The sequence below is a fragment of the Accipiter gentilis genome, chromosome 11 (assembly GCF_929443795.1).
Source record: "Accipiter gentilis chromosome 11, bAccGen1.1, whole genome shotgun sequence".
NCBI classification, from domain to species: domain Eukaryota; kingdom Metazoa; phylum Chordata; class Aves; order Accipitriformes; family Accipitridae; genus Astur; species Astur gentilis.
The window spans coordinates 30,619,329-30,644,403 of record NC_064890.1 but is presented as its reverse complement, the minus strand read 5'-3'; the positions used below and the strand labels follow the sequence as shown (position 1 = coordinate 30,644,403).

The 25,075-nt window shown below is 36.9% G+C and overlaps 1 protein-coding gene across 5 annotated transcripts in view; it reads right to left on the bottom strand.

Moving 5' to 3' along the window:
* The window catches only part of DOCK4 (dedicator of cytokinesis 4), a 251,486-nt gene that overhangs the window by 31,526 nt on the left and 194,885 nt on the right, over window positions 1-25,075 (bottom strand). For 3 of the 5 annotated variants that reach the window (XM_049814215.1, XM_049814218.1, XM_049814216.1), the window contains exons 28-36: window positions 20,761-20,836; window positions 19,067-19,167; window positions 18,349-18,407; window positions 16,085-16,233; window positions 14,409-14,494; window positions 9,067-9,093; window positions 8,803-8,898; window positions 7,104-7,164; window positions 3,353-3,446 (exon numbers count right to left, since the gene is read on the bottom strand). In XM_049814215.1, the coding sequence (XP_049670172.1) occupies window positions 3,353-3,446; window positions 7,104-7,164; window positions 8,803-8,898; window positions 9,067-9,093; window positions 14,409-14,494; window positions 16,085-16,233; window positions 18,349-18,407; window positions 19,067-19,167; window positions 20,761-20,836 (749 nt within the window). The remainder of the gene's footprint in view (window positions 1-3,352; window positions 3,447-7,103; window positions 7,165-8,802; window positions 8,899-9,066; window positions 9,094-14,408; window positions 14,495-16,084; window positions 16,234-18,348; window positions 18,408-19,066; window positions 19,168-20,760; window positions 20,837-25,075) is intronic. The other 2 variants (XM_049814217.1, XM_049814219.1) reach the window with 1 other exon arrangement.

The following is a 25,075-nucleotide window of genomic DNA, read 5'->3' as shown; positions in this document are numbered from 1 at the left end:
CAGGGCTGGGAGGGAAATGGAGAGGCAGATGTGTGCTTAATAGACTCCATTCTTTTCATAATAGAAATAAATCCCTCATAGTTGAGCCTTAACACTCTACCATATCAAATAACTTAGAAGTGCACAAACAATATATTTTTTTTATTTTTTTATGTTTTTTTTTTTTTTTTTTTTTTTTTAGGTTTGGAAGGAATCAAACCTATTGCTGCTCTCTTGTCAGAGAACTGTGTAATAATCTTTAGATCATGGTTGGTAAAAATTACCTGGGACTATCAAAATTACTATTATCATTTTTACTTTGATTTAAAGAATTCCTCAGAAACAGTACACTAAAGCTAATACTAAACAAACCTCTCTACTGCAGAGTCAGACTTTGACCAATTATGAAACACCAGAATTACTACTGGTTATGACAATTCAATTTCGCTAACTGTGCATATGCATTATTGTTGTTTTCCAAGTTAGTGTTCCCAGTCTATTTTTCCACTCACAGGACCACTTTGCACGAGTGAGTCAGTAATAAGAAGGGCCACATTCTGGAGACATACTGCATTAGAGAAAGAAGTTGCCTACTGGACTTATTTTATTGCAGGTTTTATAGGTTGTACATAAGGCAAAAAATAACTATAAAGTACTGAAGTACTTTTTTTGCTAAGGTAAGGTTGCCTTAGACAACCATATCCTACCTCTGCATCTGCCATATGAGTTCCCGTAAGAGAGGTGACCTAAACCAAACCATACAGAGTTTTTTCTAACAGTACTGTTTCTCTTAAGCATCCAGCTCAAGGACCCATGGATGAAAAACTATCACTGCAGCAGATGTTTGTGGGAGAGTGTGCTTTGAATCCCAGTGTTGTAAAATGCTAAGCATGGTGCAAAATGCTGCTGCTGTACTGCAATACATATGTGCAAGGGAGATGGCTGAAGTTGCACAGACGATCTTAATTCTGGCATCACACAGCTTGCAGGCTGCTTGGCTGGTAACATCCTTTGTCACGGTTTCAAGCTACAGTTTGGTACTCAAAATGTGCAGCACATTTATATACCGATTTAAAAAAAAGTCTATGAAGTTGATAACAACAAATCGTTCAAAATCATAAGGAAGCAGAAGATAGCAGAGCATAAATACACGTCAGGATAGCTCACTACGACCCTTCCTTTCTAACCTGGCATCGCAGTCCTTCATTTTAACGGATTCTTGCCTGCCGTACCAATATTTTTTTTAAAGTTATCATAAATGTATATAGAACGTTTCTCAAATAAGAATGGCCATACTGGACAACAGGTCTGAAGGGTCCCTCTACTCAGCATCCTATGTCTGGCAGCGGCCAGGATAACAAATAACATATTGGTACCTTTGGGAGAGGTCTGTAACTACTGGCTGTGCACCAAAACAGTAAGTAGAGATAAACAGGGTTGACTCATGATGTGGAAAATTCAATTTATACAGGAAAGAGTCAAAAACCTAAACATTTCTAAGATGGATAGATACAAAGACAATCTCATTACACTTCTCAGGTGACTGAGGGGACACAAGAGGAATCAGTGCATTTACGTGCTTCAGTCTCAAGAGAGTTATATTTATAGCTATAACTGACTGCTGGGTAAAGAAAGATTTGAAGCTACGTTTTATATTAAAAAGGATTTTTTTTTTTTTTTTTTTTTTAACAAATGATTATTAGAGACAGTCCTGTAAATCATACTATGAAAGGAGATAAAAATTATTTTAAGGGCAAGCTGGCTTCATCCCTAGAATGAAACTATGCAGTTAGCGAACTAACGGTGCAACGTGTAGGAATGCCGCCAAAGTAGCAAACTTCTTTTACTACTCCCATGTACTTTAGATCAGCTGATTTACAGAAGGTCTCTGTGTTGTCACTGATTGATAAGGCAAGGCAATGGACTACATAAGTCTGTTTTCTAGTGGAAAGACTGTGTCTACCCCAATGCCATGGGTGTGAGACAACCCTTCCTTAAGGCTCTCATGGGGCGGGGCGGAAATTATCAGTCACGGAAACTACCATGGCAAAGAATGCAAAAATCACACGTCTTAATAATAAATACACAGGAAATACAACAAAGTCCTGGAAATAATTTTTGAGCAAAATACTGTTTAAAATAAGAATGGATGGCAAAACAATTTAAAAAATTAGGTTCATATCACTGCTGAAGGTTAACTGGACACGTATTAGCAGCCAACGTGTAAAGGGAACTCAACATTCCTTAAAGAGTTACTAAGACCTGTTATGTAAAACCAGGAAATTAATAGTTTGGCATAAAAGCCAGCTGTGGCAAATATACTGCTTGATAATTGAAACTCTCTTGTGACTCACTACTGCCAGGTCACATGAGGAATTTCAAATCTCTCCTTAATATATCCTCCTGTCTGGTCTACACTTTAAACCCATGAACTGCAAAGGGACTGTGGAAACTCCAAGCAAAGGATCTTTCCTCTGGATAGCAGAAAAGGATAAGGAAATTTGCTGTGGCAGCAGGTACCCATAGCCTGTTCACTAGTGACCCCCAGGCAACTAATCTGCATTTAAGAAAGAAAAAATTCCGGACAGATTCTGAACACATGCAGTTGCAATTGCAAACACTGGGAAAAAGATGTAGCTGTATTATAAGGTCATTTAAATATTTTGGCAACCAAAGATTGTTTAATTCAGAGATACTGATTTTATCTTCTCCAGCAATTATTAATGGCACGTAGTTACCCAAATGAAGTGCACTTTATGTTGTATAAACAACAGCCATGCACATTATGTTCTTATTTCTTCATTTAAAAGACAATGGCCAGCTGTGGCACTAAATTAGCATTGAGAAATCCTGAACGACAGTACTGCAAATGTGGTATGTGAAGATTCAGAAAGACATCAGCAAAGTGCTATACTTGTCATAGGTTTTAGGGATTCTGTTTTATCACTAGTAAGTGATATGGGTCTTCCTTTCTTTTCTTTTTTTTAACCTAAAAGTTAGATTCTGAAATACAGCTGTGTAGAAACACCACACTAAATAGCTAAGCAAAAAAGTATATAGGCTCAGATACTACCAAATGGACTCACAAAAATTTCCTCTAAACTTACTCCTCTTGGGTGAAGAATGACTGTATCACACATTTATTGCTAGTGCGTATCAATAGCAGTCATTTACAATCAGCACGCTACAGCAAGTAGTAGAGTTGTGGGGCTGAAAAAAAGCCATCTTTTGAGAAAGATATTAACTGGGCACGGAAACTCAGCTGTTGCCTGAGTTGGTACAATCTGCAGTGAGGATACAGCTTACAGGTTTGCAAAAGACTGCAAATCATGGAGCAGTCCTAAACATCTTTTTCTAGTTTGTACTCAATTACCTGTGAAGTTTTGTGCTTTCAGATGTAGGTCATACAGCTTATGAATATAGCGAATATACATCTCTTCCTTGTTCAGTTCAGTCTTGTAAAAATTCTGCAAGAAAATTGAATTTTGTAATGAAATGTAGAAGTTGATAAACATATGATAGGGGTTACAAACAAGAGACTTCAAACATAGTGCTCTAGAAATACATGCATATATTTGAAAGTTTCACATGTACAAAGTCATTACATGGAACTGCAGTAATACAGTACGAAATAGTAAACAGAGTAGTAAATTTTCAGGAGACAAGTCAGCATTATCCTGAATGGTTTTTTTTAAAATTCTCATAGAACATACCAGAAACAACCGGATAGAACTGAAATCTGATGGTTCTTTCTTTATAAATATAATCCATCCATAAAAGGCACCCATATATCCTTACTTAGTCCATTTAACATCTTGCTGAAAGCTTTATGTTGATTTTAAAATATTGACAGCACTCTGACTTTTGTATTCATGTTTTAACAAAATATTTACTGCCTGGTATGTCTACTCTTCCTTCTGTCATAGCAAAATGCCAGAAAGACTTTGGTAGCTTTACGAAGAACTATCCATTATTGTAAACAGCATAACCCTGAATGAAAAACGTGATTTCTTCAGCCCTAACTGATGCATAAATTTTGCATTGCAGGATTGAAATATACAAAGTTGCACTCTAAAGTGATATCCAGGACAAAATTCCTAGAAGTAGCTAAAGATTTCTGGATGTCTAACTGCTATTTGTTGTTACATGGATAAAATATGGAATACAACATCAAAACTCTTTGTTCAAAACACTTGTTACTTATTTGCAAGCCCTAAAATAAAGTATGAAAAAGTTACAGGGAGAGGAGCACAACCCTATAGCACTGTTCACAACTACTGCCATACTTGCTGTGGACATGCACCTAGAGGCCCCCTGCTAGCCATACTTAACGTTCAGGATAATCTGCTTTGGTTAATAAAAATGTATAGGATAGAAGAATCTAGCACTGGTCCTCATTAGCTATCAACAATTTCTGTTCTATTATTCAAATCACTATTTTAAACTCTAAGCACGTGGCCCAAATTTTCCGCCTATTTTATAGTATCCTTATTCTGTGCCACTGTTTCCTAAATCGAGTTGTTATCAAAGAGAAAGGTGGGAGGAACATTATTAAAATATCAAAATACAAACTTTATAGAGAAAGTATTTTTTTAACTGACTTGAGAAAATGACTACATATCAATAGCTCTGTAATGACAGGCCCCTTTAGGCCACCATCTGCCTTTATAATCCAAAGACTTCTCTTTTCCTCCCACAAGGTGTACATCAAAACCAGATGCTTCTCTTTAGAAGAGAAAATGAAAAAAATACTTGTTTGTATGTTCATATTTACCTGCCTGAAAAAAAATCATAAGCCACAACACAGAATTGTGAGCAATAAAGCATAAAGATAAGACAAAATACGGCACTGAACTACAGAAGTACTAGACTTCTCAGCTCTTACCCCCGAGCACTAAAGACTCCAGTACGTGTCACAAGGCTAAACTATACAAATCAAGTGGTTCTTCTCTGAAGCTCAGCTCTAACAGTGCCCAGCTGGTCTGTAAGGCAGACCACAGCAAGACGACCCAGTCACAGCTCAGGAAATATATCGTGCCAATAAAGGCGTCATGTGGTTTTTCAACAAACTACCTCATGACATGAAATATAACAGATGTAGTCTTCAAAAGGGGACGTGATGTAAAAAGTAGACTTCCTTAATTAATAAAGACCTTTTTCCTCCCGACAAAAAAGAGCTTGAAAACAACAAACAGGCAATATGGACACGTGCTACTTAAATGGCACGATGTCATATGCCAGCATAGAGCATCACAGGAAAATGCCCTCTTTCTAAAAAGAAGATATAATTTTAAATTAATAGAACCTGAAATATCAGTTAAATATCAAACCCCAATGAGGACCAGAGAGATGCCTGAGAAAAACTCTTCAGTGAGTTAACAAAAGTTATTCAATGTACTTTCAAAGCTTTTGTACAGCTCTGTGATGACAGAGTTCTTTCATTAGAAATTCAACTTTCAAACTGGAGTTAGGTGATTCTTATGCATGAGGAACTAACTCCATTAGACTCCTCTTAAACCAGCTTTTCCAAACAAGCATTACTAATGTGAAACCTACTGCAGATGGTCCAGAGGGTGGGGAGAGTAGGAAAAAAGTTCCTACCTTCTCCTTTCATCTAAGTTGTTGCTGCTGGTGCATACCCCTTCTGCATATTTCATGATGTGGCATAATTCCAGTTAATTTGATAACTTGGTTAACTTGGACAATTCTACTTTCTGGAAGAACAGCATATGCCTCAGTGGCAAAACAACATAAAAATTCTCTTCATGCCAACCAGTCCTCTTATCTTTGGAAGTCAGAATACCTTCAAAGTAGCGGTGAAAAATGAAATATGGCTTTCTCCTCTGGACTTCAAATAATTTTAATATTCATCTGATTACTCACTGCATGAAACATCTTTTGAGAGGACAACCAGTTCATCCATCATACGGGCAAGAAAATGCCTTAAAATTTGTGTGCTGCTTCTGTAATTGAAATTTCTTTTTCAAAATTTAGCATTTGTTGTTTCTCTGGTGTGCAAATAGCACTAAAATTTGTCTGAAAATTATTAGGATATGAAATCTGCCTTAGCCTGTAGAAGTTCTTGAAAATCCCATTAAAAAGTATTATGGTGCTTTGGGGTTTTTAAATATTTGGATTTTCTTTTTGTGCAAATCTTGGATTATTTGCTAATAATAGTTTAAAAACTCCTTAGTGACAGGATGAAAGTAATCCAGGTGCTTTACAGAATTCAGATCATGCCAGATATTCTGACAGAAAGCCAGCTGCTCTACAGCTATGTAGTAAACACCATCCCTATTTACAGAGCACTATTTTCCTACTGAAGAATCCTTTATTCTCTTATGTGTAACTGCTACTTAGAAGTGATACCAAATTGTTTCACTGACGTCAAAAATGCAGAATTACAAGTCAGCTTATTCTGTTTTTTTTCCCCTGGCTAAAAATACAGCTTTCCAAAACATTCACCATGAAAATGGAAACTTTCCAAGGTTAATGGAAGTCAACAAACTTGTCAGTAGAAACTGGCCTAGAACCAAAATGCTTCTTGTAAACAAAAATGAAAGCTTTTTCATACTATAAATTTGCACTGTTGGTTTGTTGTAGTGACGATAACATGACAAGAGGAGGTCTTGAGCAGCATTTCTGGCTCTTCTATTGGGAAGAGAATAGATGGCCTGCAGTCTTCAGAAGATATCCCATATTATATACCATAAGAACCAACTTGCATCAGTTATTGGGGAAGGAAGGAAACAGGAGAAATCATGTAAGTTTTGTTGTGTTTGGGGAAGGAGGAAAGTCTTGTTTGTTTCTATGAACTCAGAGACCAATTAAACTTGGAAAATACTTTGGTCAAGTATCCAGTAGGAAGAAATGAATAAAGCAGTATTAGAGACCTCTCAGACCCCAACTATGAAATGCCAAGGAAGACTAACTCCCCACTGTATCAATTTCAACCTGAAAAAAAAATGAAATAAAAAAATCAGTGATCCTAAGTGCAGCATTTTTCTGTCAACTTCAACTCAAACTGCATCAAGAAGCAAGGTACCTCCTATTCAAATGTGTGGCTGTATACTAGAAAACACTCAACTGAAGCCAAAAAGGGAAAGAAAAAGTATTATACAAACCAAAAGGCTAACAGTGCAGCCAATCTTTTTGCCATCCACTTCCCCCATTTTCATGCAGTCCCTAAAACAGAAAGTAATGACAGTCAAAAAGAATGACATTTATCCTCTAATAGTGAAGCACACCTCAGAAAACAGACATATTTGGCTTGGTGAGCGGACTGAAACAATACAACCCAAAGGCGTTTGGGTGAACAGCTGACCCAGGTGAGTAAGGGATTTCATGACTCCTTTTCTAGGACACCGAATACCTCAATCGTCAAGAAAGTCAATGTTTTTTTTCTGGCTCTGTCGTCGACTTGCCAGGTGTCTGCTGGAGATCATTTGCTTTCCTCATACCTTGTGCTCAAATCATGCCAGCAGAAGCCAGCATGGCTGCCAGAAGAGGCAGCCTCAGGACAGGTTAGGCAGCATCTTTTGCTGGGTTAGTTTTAGCCCATGTCAGTCAGATCACCACAGTGCAGCAAGAACGCTTGTGTTGGCACAAGGAAGAGGGTGATGTGAATGAGGGAATGAGCAGGGATGAGTTTGCTTCCTTCAGAGACTGTACATCTAAAGTGGTCATGGAATTACAGCATTAGTTCCTCCTCTGGAAAAACAGAATGACACTGATCTCCTCTGTAAGATGCTCCAAGATCCACCAAATTTTCCTCACTAGCACTTTTGTAATTAGTATCATCTATCGTTTGAGGAAACAACGGATCTGACCCCCAAGTCAAAAGTTAAAATGGAACCATGCAGATTTGATTATCACACAGGGAAAACAGTCAGTATAACCATGCTGGAGTAAAAAAAAAAAAAAACACCCCAAAAAAACAACAGGCAGACATCACCATGCAATCACTAAAAGAAATTTAATGTAACATTAAAATATTCTTGCATACATGAGCTAAACAACCGTCCCAAATACTCTCATAACTACCAATATGCACAATTGTTTTGAAAAATTGAGAGCCTTGGAGGTTGTAATCCAACTGATCCGTGAAGAGGGATAGCACTGCCAGGCTTCTAGAAATTAAGAGTTCAGCCTCTGTGTCGACAAAATTGCCTTCCTTTCAAACTATCAGTGACAACAGCAAGTGGAGTACCAGGTCTCACCATGTGTCCCTATGGAATTAGGGAAAAAACCTAACACTTAAGCTCTAGAAAGTGCTGCAGTTGATGGCAATGAGGAGGACTAAGCTGAAATCTGAAGTTTCTACATGGGCTTCAAAACTGACAGAGAAAATGCCTTTTAGTGTCCCACTCCTGAAAGGAAGCATACGTCTCTCATTTCTCTCTCCTTTGTTCATGTGGTACATTCAGACGCGAGCTCCTCACCCAGAGATTGTATCTTTGTACACATACTTACTATGCTGGGCTGACACTACAACTAAGCATGATTGACATAGTGATAAGAATTTTACATATTCTGTAAAACAACTGTCAGGTGATTAGTATTGAGCTCTGTGTCTTCAGACAGGCTTGAGTCACTAACCTACTGCCAAAAGTTCCTATATGCCTTGAGAGGAAACTCCTGCACGGCACTGGATTTTCATACCACGGGGAGGCTACTTGGTTGGTTTTCAGCCTGTTGACTAAGCAGCTGCAGTCAGAGATCCTGAGCACGTACAGTTGATGTCTCCATGTGCAAGATCACCATATTTGCCTCCTAATATTTCAAAGATGACAACCCTACTTACGAATTGTGATAATCGCTCACCTGTAGTCCAGTAACCTCTCCATGAGGCGAGTCACAGTGGCGATTAATGAAACGCCACTTTCCCTCCATGTTTCCCGCTCAATTTTCTTCAGTAGACTGAAAAAAAAAAAAAAGCCAGAACGATTTCACCGTTTATTTTTAACTGTCACTATGACAACCACTCTGCTTTTACCAGTACCTTAATACCTTAGCAACATCTTTGATAGTTAGATTTTCTTTTACAAACACCCTCCCAAGAAGCACAATTTGCAAACAATGTCTTACCTAGGATAAGGACCAAAAAGTGGAATTCTAGTCCAGGAAGCATTGACAAAACAAATGATTTTTATATTAGCTGCATCAGGTTAAAATATATCAAATACCTAATTTTCAGAATATATGAATACCCCAAAGACTTAACAGAACTCTTACATAAAATTTATGTATTAATTTCATGCTGATACATCAGAAAATTGGGGAGTTTAAAGATGTACCTAGAAAAGAATATTTATCAACTTAATGCACCTTCTCAATGGGACCTCAACTTTTTTAACAAAGATTTTTCCTCCTCTCTAATATGTCAGTACACATGAAATTTAAGAATGGGGAAGGGAATTTAATAAGATGATTCCCCCTCTTCACTTAATATTTCCTTCTAAGAACATACTATCATGCACATGTAAAATTCCATTAGCTTAAATTGCCATAAGATTCTTTAGTAAAAACTGTTGTGTTGAGTTCTTACACTAACGTAAATGCAGATTACACACTGAAGTGAAAAGACTTCAAAACGGTGTTGTAAGTGGAGCTGTCAGTAAAATTATACTTAATTTTCTTTCTGTAACAGGCCTCTGATTTTCGCTGCTTAAGTTTATCAAATATTAATCATTTGGGCATGAATTTCCCACCTTTCCTCTCTGAGAATGCACAAGTAAATATTTACCTACAGAGCTCTGTTACTTGTAGGCTTTGGTGCAGGACCTCAGAGGGATGACATGTTCATGGAGATATTTTAGCAGTCTCCAAGAAAATGCACTCAGGTATCGTTTACTTAGAAGTCTGAGAAATGCCACATCCATATACTTAAGAGCTTTTTAGAGAGTTGTTAATAGCATCTCCGAACCTTCAGTCTGCAGTGGGCAAGCTGTCAGCTCCACTGACCTTCATCTACACTGAGCACGTTCAGTCCCATAAAACTCCTACGTCCAAATTTCACCAAACATATAACGGCGCCCAATAACTCCTACATGCCAACTGCACGAGCTATACACTCCAGCTCCGTTCAGCTCCTTACATACAGGGGGGACGTCACAGATGCAATTCTCTGAACTAAATCGACCTCAATGAAGCTGTGCTCTGCTGGAAGCAAGGAGGAAACATTGATCTTTATTCTGCACCCTTATATTGCTCTTAGACTCACTACTTCTCGTTAGGAGGCAATCCGATGTCTTCCCCTCACATTCAGAGACTGGCTACCTGTCATTGCTAGCAGAGACAGATGCCAAGGCTATCTGTAACCAGAAGAGGCTGAAGCACTAATCTGGCATCTCTGCTTTCCATACAGAATACACAGGCTAACTTAATGTGCTTTTAAACTGCTTATGTTCCTTTCAATACAAGTTTTTGTGTCTAACAAGAAATAGGAGTAGAGCCTGTTACATTACTAAGCACTGATTACTGCACTGATTTTTCCTTTCTACTGCCTTTCAACCCTGTACTAAACAGGAACATTTCAGCCTAAATTCATCAAAATAATTACCTATAGTTCCTGCAGAAAAACAGCAGAAGTCTGACTTGTCTTTTAAAACAGATGGTTTTCATCTGCATTTGACTTATGCATGTTCTTTGTAAACGTATTGGCATATTCATTATAAATATACAATTTCTACAAATGGGTTGCGTAGATATATTCAAAGTACTTATTCAAACTGACATCAATGTCATCAGTTGAACAATTTTATGACTTGCCTTCTGACGCATGCCTCCCCCTCTCCACCATACATCTCTCACCACAATGCACAGAACACACACTCAGAACACACACTCAGAATGAAAGAGCTACTCAAATATATCCCTCAGCTTCCTCATGGCTATATCAAGATAGAATTAAATTCCTGTTACTTACAGGTCCCAAAACATAGCCAAGATGCTATATTCTACAAAGCCCACTAAGGGGGAATAAACAACACAGAGAAACAATGAAAATGCTTCTGCCTATCCATGCTACTATAGCCTAACATCGGGGCTCACCTGAACAATTGTGGTCTGGTTTTGGGTTTAGTTTTTTGTTTGTTTGGTTGGTTTTTTTTATCTTGGGTTCCCAAGAATAAGAGAGTGGAGTGGGGACCCAGAGGATCAGAGCTCTCCAGGGACAAACACCAGGCTTAGAAGCATGTTCGGGCTAGCTCAATCACGTAGTAATGGATTTTATATGCCTAAGCCACAGAGTTATTCAGACCACTAACCCACAGACATCTGATCCTAGAGTTGCCGTAAAACATCTGGATGTCTATTTTGGAGTACAAAGTCCTCCAGGTACCTCACTATAGCCAGAGGTTCCCTCATCTAGTCAGCTGGGTCAAAGTCAAACTTTGCTGCAAAAGTTCAGAGATGAGCGAGGAGCTACCCAAACACCACAAAAATATTGAGAAGGGCTCCGAAAGACTCAGTCCAGACAGAGTCTAATGGACCAGGCAGTGCTGAATTCAGTCATGCAGCTGGGGGAAGAAATTAAGAAGACTGAAGACAGCACGGGAGAGGTAGCAGTCATCACTTCTTATATAATACCTTCATGGCTAGCAAAATCACCCACAAACTGGCAGAGCTCGGTATTAAATGCCTGCTCAGCTTGAATGTCAGCTCCAGTTTCTGCAAAGAGAAGCCTCATCGTCAGGCACCCAGTGGAGCTCACCAGCCCAGGTTTTGTGCTTCGATAATGTGGCCACCTAACCTCCAAACCTGAAATGACTTGCGTTAGGCCAAACTGGAATACAGCTACAGAAGTAATAAACTGGCAGCATCCATGGGATTCAGAACAAAAGAGCTACTTAAGTATATCCCTTGGCTTCCAAGGATTTTGTTCTAACCACCAACTGTTTAATAAAGTGAAATTGTTCTTTTCCCTGTGCTAATTAACTCAGGAATTCAACTGCAGTGTTACAGTGTAAATGTAGATCAGGACACCTTTCATACCATGATTACACTGGGTAGCAATTACAACATCTAGTTTCTCATGATAGCAAAATGTTCACTACTCCACGTTTTGCAGCTCTTCAAATGACTTCAGGAGCTAAACACTGAGTGGTCACATTCAAGTCCCTAGAAAGACATTGATCCAAAACAAACAGCAGTCATCATCTCCCTACTTTCACTATGTCTTTTCATTTGATAAAGATAATTCCATTATAAGCAGTAAATTCTAAGCACATATTTTAGATATGTCCAGAGATGCTTATACTTTGTCCTTGAAAATAGAAGTTCAGAGGAAAGATGCAGTGATTGTCTCTGGAAAAAAAAGCAGTTAACGTCAGAGCTGAGAGACTCAAATTCATTTTCTGACTCCAACAAAATAAATAAAAAGCATGACAAAACCTGAAAGTGTCACACCCACTGCAGTTACTAGACTATATCCAAAGTAGATGCGTTCATCCCCTTGGCTCCCAACTGTACCTATCAAAACTAACCATGCTAAATCTTCAGAAAGATCGGGTAATTTTGTAGTATTTGCTTTCATTAAAGACTACAAAACTACTGCTTGCTGCAAAACTATATCACTGTTTCACAGTTCTTGGGTACGTAGCACATCTCTGTCACTTCAGCCTAAACAAGTCTGCTTTCTTGCATTGTCCAAAGACACTTTAATATTGCTTAGTTTAAATTACCTATGGGCAAAATAAAAAAAAGAAATCTCAGGCTAACTGACCCCATCCCCTGCATTCAGCTACCTAAACTGTCAATCGGATTTTAATAATTTTCCTTCACATACCCTAGAACACTCTATCATCCTCCATTTTAGATTAGTATCTTCTGCAAGCTCTCCTCTTGATAGGTGTTAATGTATGGAGCCGAATCAAACTCGGATAAAAAACTAATGATAAAAACTATTTTTTCATAAGCTGGAAGTGAACTTGAGCAGTTACTCTGAAATTTCCCAAAGCGTTTAAACTTCTGTTACACCAGAACAGAAACAAGTACGCTGATGCTGTGAGACATTTTGCAATTTAAATTACTATGACTATGTCTTCAGCATTTAGATTTATAAAAGGCTCTCACCATTTTTCACTGTATCTTGTTTAACACCCCCCAGCTAAACCTAACTTAAAATGACAAAAAAAATTAGGAACTATATTTCATACCAATATGCTTTCTTGTAGAATTTTAAGTTATTTCAGTGACAGACATCCTGATGTATTTTGCACATGAGAATGCATTTAGACTTCATATTATAATTAGAGCTTCTCTCTTAATGACTTAATTTTGAAGAATACTGTACACTAAAATATTGAAATCATCTTCCCTTTATTATCTTTATTCATATTATGAAAACTTTCATGAATAATTACAAGAAAGTTCTGCTTTAGCATACTGTACTGTTGTTTGCCATTATTCACCCATTTCCATAATATTCTGCCTAATCTCTCTACCCACTTTTGCTTTTGTAAATGATAAATATTTAGGAACTCTATTTTTTTCAACTCAATACATTACAGACGATTATATGTTTGCTATTCACAGACACTGAGGTCTGAATGTTGTTGTTTCAGCAAAGACAACAGAGCTAAAACTAATATGTAAAGAAGGAAGAATGGTTAAAAAGCCATATACACAGAAAAAGATCATGTGTTTAATAGTACTGAAGAACACACAGCTTGGAATCCTAAAGAGGAACAATACATCTCCCACTAAGCACACCAGAAATAAGTGAAATCTTCCACTTAGGTGAAACTGAGTTCTGAGGAGCAACAGAGAGTTCAGTGAGTTATTTTGTACCTGTACTCTGTGACAATCATTTATTTCGGTCAGTGGGATAACTTATAGGCAATCTTAGGGACTTCAGCATTATTATTAGCTTTTCCTATTAGATTGCAGTGATATGTCATTTATTAAAATATACTACAAGCTTAACAAGTAATTTATAAAAGAAAATAATAAGAAATATTCTATTCAGAATAAATAAAATTGTTTACATCAATCAAGAAATCAACAAGTGACATTACACAGACAAGTACAAGTTTCTGGCAATAGAAAATTACTTATTAAACAGCTTTTTGTTGAATTCTCATGCCTTGTTTTCTAAATGCTCCATTTGAGCTCTACCTGCACCCTATGCAATTATAAAACATTTGTTGCTATTCTGATTTTAAAATTAGTAGGTATAGAGAATGTTCTGTGTTATAACAGATTTAGCCTTTCCCAATTCTAGCTGTATGCAAGAAGTACAGCCAGACTTTACAGATGCCATACACCACCATAAAATGTTTTATTCCTCAGATTTTCGGGGCGGGGGGGAAGGAAGAAAACCCCCGAGATCTACAACTGTTTTAAGCACTACTTCTCTACAACGACATTAGCATCTGATACAACCAACTGAACTCAAGGAATTAGCGTAAGATAAACGTATTACTCACATACTGTTGAAGAGCTCTCGGTATGTTTCGTCACCTTTACCTTCCGACATTAGGCTGTCCAGTTTGTCAATCAGTTTTGCTTCCACCTGCAACATATAAGTGTTGTGTAAACAGCTTCTTTTTCCTTTAATGAGATTAGAGAAAAATTGAGGAAAGACTTGTTTTATGTAAGGGACTTTGCTAAATGCACATCTTAGAATTATTGGTCAATCATGTAAATCTGATAAGTCACTTCATCTTTTTGAAGCTGTTATCATTCCCAAGGTTTGTGGGGTTTTCTTTTTTAGGTGGCTTTTTTTTTTTTTTTTTTTTTTTGAGAGAGAGAGGGAGGGAGGGAGCTAATTTAAATTGAGCAACGTGACTTTAAAACTACAGGCTGAGTAGCATTTGCTGCTGCTAAGGCAGCTATCTATTTATGGAGTCAGACAAAAAGCACACAGCCCAAATAAATTGCCTGAATTCTCACTGCAGGGCTGTAAGCACAAGCTATTTTCTTAGACTTCAGTAGAAACACAATCTTTTCTGACCTGCACCCCACTCATTTATAAATTAATTTTTATAAATGTCTGTACTGTCCAGAACACCTGGGGGCTCAGACTTACTTTCCCAACCTTCCTTTAACTGCCAGCGCATTTGGCTAAAAATCCAATTTGCTGGATTTATGTATTAGCTATCAAATAAACTTACAGAACATATCTGGTGGCTAATGACTCCTCCAATGCCTATTTTAAAGTGTATTGATTATAAAAAATACAGAGGTGAGGCTATACTGTGTGTTAATATTTCAAATCTCCTTTTCAGCAGTAATATATTAGCAACCACAAATCTAGGGGAGAAACCAAGCTGTCGTCAAGGTATTTTATTAGAGAATAAATCTATTACAATTTTCATTTAAACCCAAGCTGAAAACACAGAGAAGCAGAACAAGTGGATTTCTTCCTTCTCGCTCCTTGTTAACATCTCTATGGTGACTTTTAACAATAAGCTTATATATTGATAGTGAAAAGCTACCTACTTACATGACGTGCACTCCTCTGCTCTCAATAGCTTGGTTTGTGTTTCAGATACAACTCCCACCCTAAGCATTATGATTGCCTGGGAGTAATTCAAATACTTCTGCTTTCCTCCATTTGAAGCAGCATGAAGGAGGGAGGGCACCGAGAAATGGTTTGAGGCAGTCTGAAAGAACCGAGTGGGAGCTGCAGGAGCAGATGGCACACTTGGTTGTTCCTTCCTAGCCCGTTAAGGTGTTTGAGCAGCAAGAATACGTGGATCCTTACAGAAGAACATTCCTCAGAAGGACCATCTGATCTTTCTTCATACTAACCAGAAGGGAAGCTAGTTGAATCCTATCTAAACAGTAGTCCATACTGCTGTAAAGCAGAGATGAAAAACCACCACAGCAAATCAGCCTTGTTGAAGACAACTCAAGTTTTGTTCTGCACTTTGGTGGGCCATGAATTTTATCCCTCGTCTTACATTACTAACATGGTAGCATTAACTGGAGAATCTTACTACCCCTGCAGAAAGTAAAAGGGAAAACCCTGGTAATCCCTCTCCAACAGGTCCAGCGTTGTGGCTACGTTCTCCACCCTGAACCACCAATGGCTGGGACCAGCACTCTCTGAAATGCTTGAATTTTGGTCCTGTTCTATAAACAGCTTCGCACACGGTACCTGTTTAAAGTTGCCACTTCGCCTTTGCTCCCAGTCCATCATGTCATGGAAAATGGGAATCATTACATTCCTCAGGTCTGGCTGAGGGATCAAGGTCACTTCCAGGAAGGGGCCAATCAATGCTGGAATAAAATGAAGCTTGTGTTCCCCTAAAATGAAAATGAACATGAACTTGAATGTGAATTGGGTGTCCTGTGAGCTATTAAGCAATCCAAATACTATCTGCAGAATTAAAAAATAGCACTCTAAATGTCTATAGATTTTTTCATCTCATGTCCATCACAGCATGGGCTATTTCTTAAGCCCCAAAAGTGAAAAGTTGCAGACAATATAAGAATGTAAGGCCAACATAATTTATCAGATTTTATTACGCGATACTGAGTTCAGTGGGTTATCTGTATCCCAAGTTAGTCTTCCAGAAGGAGAACAAAGAAAGGCAAAGCGCTCTCTAGGTATTTCACTTATTTTTCACAAGAACGTTTTGGTTTCTAAGCTCTACATTCTTGTATTTACAAAATTGTTAACTGTCTGATATTCTGTGCTCATCAAATAGAGGTTAGTACTTTGATTTTTACCTATCTTTACTTTTGCAAGTACAGAAATGGAAGTACATGTTTTGACTGCAAGAACGGGAAGATGTGACTCAGCTGTTCTCAAAACAACTCGCTTTAAAATCAATGCTAAAATATCTTCCATTAACTCACCATATTCCACTTCGCATAAAACTAAGTTCTTGTCAGGAAAGATAGAAATGGCATACAGTAAAGACTGACCATTCAGTTTCAGTCTTCCACGAGTAAGACTTCTGATATCTTCAGACAGGGGGATTATGAATCATGATGCACTGACTTTCCAAGCTGAGAATTAATTTTTTTCCAGCCTACCTCTGGATACTCCAGTGGGCAGTCACCCCTGCTTGCTGCTCTGTGTGTGTGCAAAGGAAAACCAGAATTTCCTTTGCTGGAAACATCCTGGGATGCATATCCATATGAAAGCAGGTTACTGTACAAGGATCAAGGCTTATGATGACTCTCACTGCTAAAAGAACTGTAAAATGCTGACTAGCATAACACCAATTATTTGAAATATCCTGATTACAGTATTTAATTGGACACATTACCAGATGAACTCCATATTGTCCCCCCAAAACCTCACCCCTTTTGAAAGGCATCATGATTCCCTCCTTGCCTACATACTGGGTTTCCATTCAGCAGAAAACAACACGAGTGGAGAGATGATGCACACTAGGGTTTTTCCTAGCATGTGGGAAGGAGATGGGACCCAGGAGTGGATCTTTGATATACCAGTTTAGAAATACCCATCATGTATCCAAATAATATAGAGGGATGCCTTAGAGTGAGTAAGCAATACTAAATACTGTAAATAAGTAAAATATGCTACACAACAAATGGCAACAAAATATTAATAAGCAAATATTTCTTATTTCGAACATTTCTCTTTCTAGTACAGGCTAATCAGAACGACCAGTTTTTTACAACTACGTATCTTGCTGGGGAAAAGATTTATAGAATTGAGATGACAGTATCTCAGTATCCACCGATGGTCTTCATATCTTTAATGAGCCCTTAAATGAACTACTGAATAATTTAAATATAAAGATGACAAACGTAGTGTCCAAAACTTCTATTCAGTTTTGATTTTCTTCCCAAACATTTAGTTGCATTTCTCTGATGTTCATACTTGCAGTTTGCACAGTTGTTGCTTATAAATATAAAAATGTTCCTAAGTTTATATCCAAGCATATATTTTTCTTGTGTTGTCCAATGTGTCATTTACATGTCAGTCACTGATTTGTTTATGCCTTTATATTTTAGTGCAACTAGGACTTAGGGGAAGATTTGATGCAAATCCAGCATCTCAAGAGAGCTTCAGAATTAAGATATATGTCTGTCCCTTAAACTGTTTGGCAACAGAACTGAAATTGTGAACATTAAGTATATTTCCAGGCATAATAATTCTGCCCAAAATGAGCAGTATTTTCTTTTCTACTTTTCTCTGATGGTATTCTTTCAGTTCTCTTCGAAGAAATAGGGATAGGTCAGATACGGTATCATGGCTTAGAAAGCTGAGTTTAGCTATAAAGAAGGGAACTACAGATGACTAGGGTTGTCCTAAACTTGAATCAAGCCTTCATATGAACTTAATTATCAACAACTCTATCACTGGCAAGTGTATTTAATAGGTGAAGACATAATAATTGCTTTTCATTTTACGAGCTACTGGTGATGTGTTTAATTACTTACCTAAATTTTGCCACATGCTGAAGATTTCACATCCCATTGTTACACGCATGTCACCGTATCTGCAACGTATTAAAAAATAAGGCGAAACAGTGAAAGATCATTTAAGAAAATCAAGTTCATGTGCCATTCTGTGACATTGTTAAATGAGATGTCTCATTTGCAGTCCATAAAAAACTACTTTAAAAGTGATGATTTCTTCCAAGTTTCTGTTCTTTCCATTGTACCCAGCTAAAATGGGATTCCTTAAGCCAGGTTTATCTGCAATATTGTCAAAAGTATCAGTTCTTTCTAAATGCTATACATCACTAACACAGCTGTGAAGCAAAACTGGTTTTTGCATTAATTTGCTGTAGTTGTCTGAGAACAAATAGTTTTGCTCTAGCTTAAAGAAATACAATTAATTCAGGCAACAGTGCAGTGCCTAGCAGAAACACCTGAACCACTGGGAAGCAACTTATGCATGAACTGGAAATTAGTGTTGGCACTGCTACAATGTGGCTATTTTGTTCCCAATTTCTGAGCCAATTTGGGCACTGCTACAAAGGCTGCTATCAGCTCTGAAGACCTATACAAAGGGCCAGAACCAACTCTCATTCTAGTCAGTGGAAATGCTGTTACCGTTATCTTTTTGGTAGGCCTTTTTGCAACCTCCTATGTCTTGCATTTTGAGAAGCATTTGATCTATTACAGTTTTCTAGAAGCTGACAGCAGTACTTACTTTTCTAAAACCTTTTTCTTCTTGGAAGGTGTGAACATCTCCAGTTGCAGACATAACTGGTTTATAAAAATGACAGCAAGAAAAAAGTAGGAATCCCATATCTACAATAAGCATATGGCATTTGGTTATTTCATTTTCTCAGTACCACCATTTTATGACCACTCAAGATGCAAATTTTCAAATCGCATCACTTGTTTCAGTCTCAACTAATAAATTACTTGAACTGTTTTTGACTAAATTTCTTTGCATCCAAATATACTTTTCACCAACCCCAAAATGTTCAGCAGAAATAAATCTATTTTACATATTCTACATCTCTTAAATGTAAAGGTTTCAGAGTTGCGGATAATTTTTTTTCATCCCTCCAAATCAGAAAACCTTCACCTTCTAAATTTAGAAACTTTTTTGGGGGTATATTTAAATAGAAGACTACAAAAAGTTATGCATTTAAGTCCATAAACCAAAAAATTCTGACACCTCAAAAGCTATCACGCAACAGAATTGTCATTCTATGGCCTGTCCAACTTTATAATAATATTGGCAAGTCTCACTTGCTGCAGGCTTTACTGGACAAAAACGAAGTCAAGTTTTATTAACATATTGCAAATATACAGGCGTTTTGTGCACATGCTTTTTGGATCAGATATTGAATCTTCTACTTAGAAGATAAATTTAAAGATAAATTTAAAATACATTAAAATATTAATTATTAATCCAATTATAGATGCTCACGGCAGGAGGAAGAACGAAGTGTAGGGGAGCCTTATTCCAGACACTGCAGTTCCGCAGGATAGTAATAACATTGCTAAGCAAGTTTAAGGAACATAAATGCCTTGTCTACAGGCAATTCTTTTATCAGTTTTAGTTTCTGAACTTGTGGAACTTCATAAAGGATAGGCTTCCTCCTGTCCAGTTATGTCAAGTAGATAAATGTGCAACCCTGCCAACCTCTCCAACAGGAGTCTGGATTTTCAGAGAAGCATCCGCAACTCTACTGGAAGTCAACAGGAGCTCGCTGTCTTCCTTAGGAAGGAAATTCTGCACCTTTTATGATGAAGCAATTGGACTGATGTCTCTTGGTTGGGGAGAATATTCATTTAGGTTTCCATGGGAATGGGTCTTTTCAGACACATTCCTAGGTCTTCTGATCTGAATCCTAAAAGCATCATTCTGTAATTCACAGTTTATCATAGGTGCCATATCTCAGTATATGAGGTACTTGCATCTTTAACTACATTCACCATGCAGTGTCATAATTTTCTAATTTTAATTATGCAGCATTTTAATTGGTCTTGAGAGAAATTACAGAAATGCAAATCCACTTTTGATAAGTTTGCATCGATTCAAAAATTGAGTAATTTTCCTTTCTGTGAAAACTCCAAAATAACAGACAAATAATAAAATTAGCATCTATAACAAAAAAAATTGCTGTGCAAAAATCCTGAATGAGTAGTCTAACATAGAGGCTGAAATAATGAAACGAAAAATAAGAAGAAATTAAAAAAACCCCACAGCACTCCTGATTTTTAAGACAGTCCCAGATTTAAGAAAAAACTTATCTCTAAGCACTTGAAATTGCTGATTTAGTATATGTTCTAGCTGTTTAGATGCTGGAGCTAAGTTTAATAACAAACCACCAGGCCAAAGGATGATGTAGCAGCTATTGCATCTACGGCTAGACACGTTTACTCTACCTTGTAATCAAAGTTTTCGTTTAAGAAGTTTTTACGAAGGGCATCCGAAAGATACAAGACTGTAGTAATGATCACACTGGGAAGAAAAAAAAATGAAAAGGACAGTAGTTTTCATTACGTGGAAATTCATATTTAATACTCAGAGTCAGACAATTTTCCAAAGGAGAAATATATGTAGCATCTATGGCAGCATTAAATACAACATTTTAAACATATACAAAGACCTGACTACTAACAGTACCTATTGACAGAAAACACGCACATTAAGAAAAAAAATAATAAAAATAGGTGACATATAAGAATGTGTGCTGAAAACAGATGTTCTGTATAGGAGAATATAATTGGTCAAAAAGACAAGCCATAAAGTTTGTTCTGCAAATAATGCTGATATCAGATTTAATACACACTTTGTTCTACTAGCGCTAATATATACAGTTGGGTAATTTGCTCTCAGCCTTCTTGGTACTGAAAACACATGTGTATACGTTATAAATATAAAATATCTAGTAATTGCTAATGTACAATATTGACAGCCCTACAGACAAAGAGCCTTTTTAGTGGCAACAGATAAAGGCAAAACTGCATGAGCTCTGTGAGAAAGACCTGCTTCTAAAGATCTCTATTCTGTACGTTGCAAATGGTCATACGTTGACTTTCATTGACACCTGCCTGTATTCTATTAACCTATCTTAGATAAATATATACAACCAAAATCCTTTCACAGTGGTTGTCACCAGAGGTCAATGACAGCCTTGTTCACTGTAGCAACTAAGATTGGTAATCTACAGAAACAGAACATCCATAAAGATTATTTAAATATAATTCATTTCAAGATTCAATCCTTAAGCTAACCTCTGTAGCACTTGTGTCTATCAACATATTTAGTCAAACAAAAAAAATCCATATAAACCATTACATTCTTTTTGGAAGTAGTCAGTAGTGGATGCTTATGGGGGAGGAAAAAAAGATAAAGAATGATCTTTTCGCTGTTACATTCATGTATTTTACAACAATCAACGGTTTAAAGACCTTCTGAGAAAAAGTTTATATCTATACTTTTCATTTAATTACCATTTATATACTATTAATACATCTAGTACTTACATGAACATGGTTCTTGATCTGTATGCTGTTACAATGCTAAAATTTGTTTCCCTTTCCATACTTTGGACTTAATTTTTTTTTTACTATTTTTGCAATACATTCAAGAAAAAATATATTTTGTTAAATATAACAGCAGCAATGTGTATATATATATGTAAAGGGTATAATATTTTTCATTTTCCCAACGCTGAAGAATTATACATTAACCAACCCACCTAGGAGATAAATTATATTTTTCTTCTGGCACATTTGACAGATTTCAAGTTTATAAATACAAAATGGCTATGTATCATTTAGCTTATTACTAGTTCAAAAAAAAAAAAAATGTTTGGTTCCATTTCTCTACTTTTAAATTGACTGTCCCTGCCAAACTTTACCTTCTGGTTTGATGTGTCTGAACACCTGTAACAGCCCAATCTGAGCCTGTTTTTAGAACACTGCTGGAGTCTCAAGTTTCATTCGTCCCTAGTTCCATTGCTCAAATGTCATTTTCATACAGAGTATTTTCTCAACAATTATATTGTAGGTTTCCTACCCAAGTAGCATTCCATGTTTAGCACTCATCTGTATAGTTTACCCCACTTTTCCACCAACAGGGAGTTACAGTGTGTGTACAGCTCTCCCTGTTGCAGCACAGAAGACAAAGCGAAACATTAGAAAACTGCAATACAAGCGAAGCTAAGAATCAAGGCACGGATAAGAAAAGAGTCCTGTCATTCTTGTTCTAGTGCGTGCTTTAATTTACAGCCCATATGTTTCACAAAATGGAAACAGTCTGCATATTTCAGGAAGATGTTCTGATAGAAAAGGTCTGTTCATCAGAACCATTGCTACATAAAATTTCAACTGAAGTCCAAATTAATAACTCCCTGAAAAATTGTATGCAAGAGAAAAATTCCCCAAGACCTCAGGAACTGCAGCCACGTTGCCAAGTTTACATTACATACTTCTATTTATGCCTCAGACAATTCCTTTCTTGCCGCATTTCCTTCCATGGCAGGTGAAACTGAAGACAAACATCTGCTTCAATTCTCATGAGACGGTGATTAGAGTAGAAATCTTACATGCAATTTTTAGAATATTTTTTCCAGAATTTTCCTGAGATAACAGAATAATTGCAATGCAGGTATTTCTTGCTATAGGCAACATAGCTCAGGTTTGATTTATTTGGTAAGCCAAAGGTATGATATGGATTAGTTGATAAAATCTGGTCTGTAGAATAAGAGTGTATATGTTGTAGACAAAAAACCTCAAAACATCAGACTGAACATAGGAAGATGGAGCCATTGTTTTTGACCCACAAACTGTTATTCTGAATCTACAACAAACTAAAATCAGGTAGGATGGAAAACTTGGCTAAGCTTGGGGGTTCTCTTTCTTCTTCTCCTACAAATCATGTAAGTTCTATAAAAAAATAATTTAAAAAATGCACAAAGCAGCGACAGCAGCCAGAAGACAGATGGACAGCTGCCTGATCCAGTACAATACTCATATCCCAAGTTGCTTCCCAGCCAACGATTTCAAAACAACAACATTTATTTGAAATCCATTTAAGTATCAAACTAGAAAACACTGAGTTTGTGACAAGACTTGCTTTTCTTCCCTCTTACCACCTGCCACAAATTTGTTCAAAACCACTGACTGTTTTACAGGAGAAAAACCTCTGCTCTTAGCTACTAAATTATTCTGGGCTCATACACAGAATGCTAATCCAAGGTCCGGTCAGGCCATTCTTGACGGAATGGCTTGTCCATCAAATTATCACAGCAAACTTTTCTGCAATAACCTGTCTGAAAAATCCAAAGCAGAAGTTCAACAACTGGTTTGCTGCCTGGACTGCACTCTGGCAACCTGGCTTTTGCCTGGGCAGCCAATGGTAGAAAATGAAAGCTGTCTTTTTCCATTCTGAAATGGGACAAATATATAACATTAGCTTCTCATTTCATCCTCTGCTATTTCAGAGTGAAATCTTCCCAAGCACAGAGATGTTTGAAGAGGTAAAAAAGTTTCTTTCGTATTTCATAAATAAATGAAATAAACTTAAAGTCACATATATGTGTATGTATCTATTGTTATATGTATATAAACTTACTCATACATGCATACCGATGTATATATATGCTTTTTGTGACAGACTGAATGGCAGTATTACATAAAAGCAAGAACGTTGTTAGCAACACTGTGTATTACATAAAAGCAAGAATTTTTGTTCATTGTAGGAGTCTCAGACTCCCACACCATGGGAGCTAACAGGAGTCTTCAAAGCAGCTATAATGATGAAACTAATGCTAATTCAATGTCTTCCTTTACTGTGTATTCCATTTGAGTTACTTTTTTTAAAAAAAATAATAATATACTTAATTAGATAACCAAAAGGATTCTCTGTTTTAAAGTCCCTATGCCCAACTGTCAGTAGATAGATTTGGAACTTTAGTATAAGCAACACACTATAGTAAATCTTACTTTACAGATCAATTATTTTACTATAAATAATAATATTCATACATCCATTTTGTATACTTATAAAATTGAAATGAGAATTGGATTATCTATCATCTCTACCATTCACCAAAACGACAAAAGGATATATATAATGATACAGAGATCTTTAAAATTAAAGCTTCTTGCATACCGAGGACAGTGGAAAAATGGTTCATTGTTCAATAATACATAGGCATAACATGTTATAAATATCAACCTTTTGCTCAGCAAGTTACAGAAACTCACTTTGCTCTCCAACAGCCTCCTCAATTCTTAATGAGACGTGACATACCTGGAGTTCAGCTGAGTCTGTTAAATGCTCTCAAAAGATGCCAGTCAATTAAAGCATTAGGTAAGTGATTCTTTTCCGAACCTTAGGGTACCCTAAGCAAGTGGCCATTACACAGCGATTTCCAGTTGAAAGAGACATTATGAAGATGTTATCCAGAAGCTTCAATTTTAGTTCGGCATATTTTATTATAGAATTTTGGATTCCTCTCTGGCGCTAGGCAACTGATTCAGACATCTTCCTATATGACATGGTGTTCATTTGTGGGTACAAACGGAAGCTTTGCTTAGAGGGCCAACAAGGTAGCTTACTACCTAGTTGATGTAGAAAGTAAGTCTATCCCTACAATGAAAGAAATCCGGATTATATTTTCCATAGTATATATGAAAACATATTTTGTCACTCGGTGGTAACATCCATGTTAGAAATATTTGATAACCG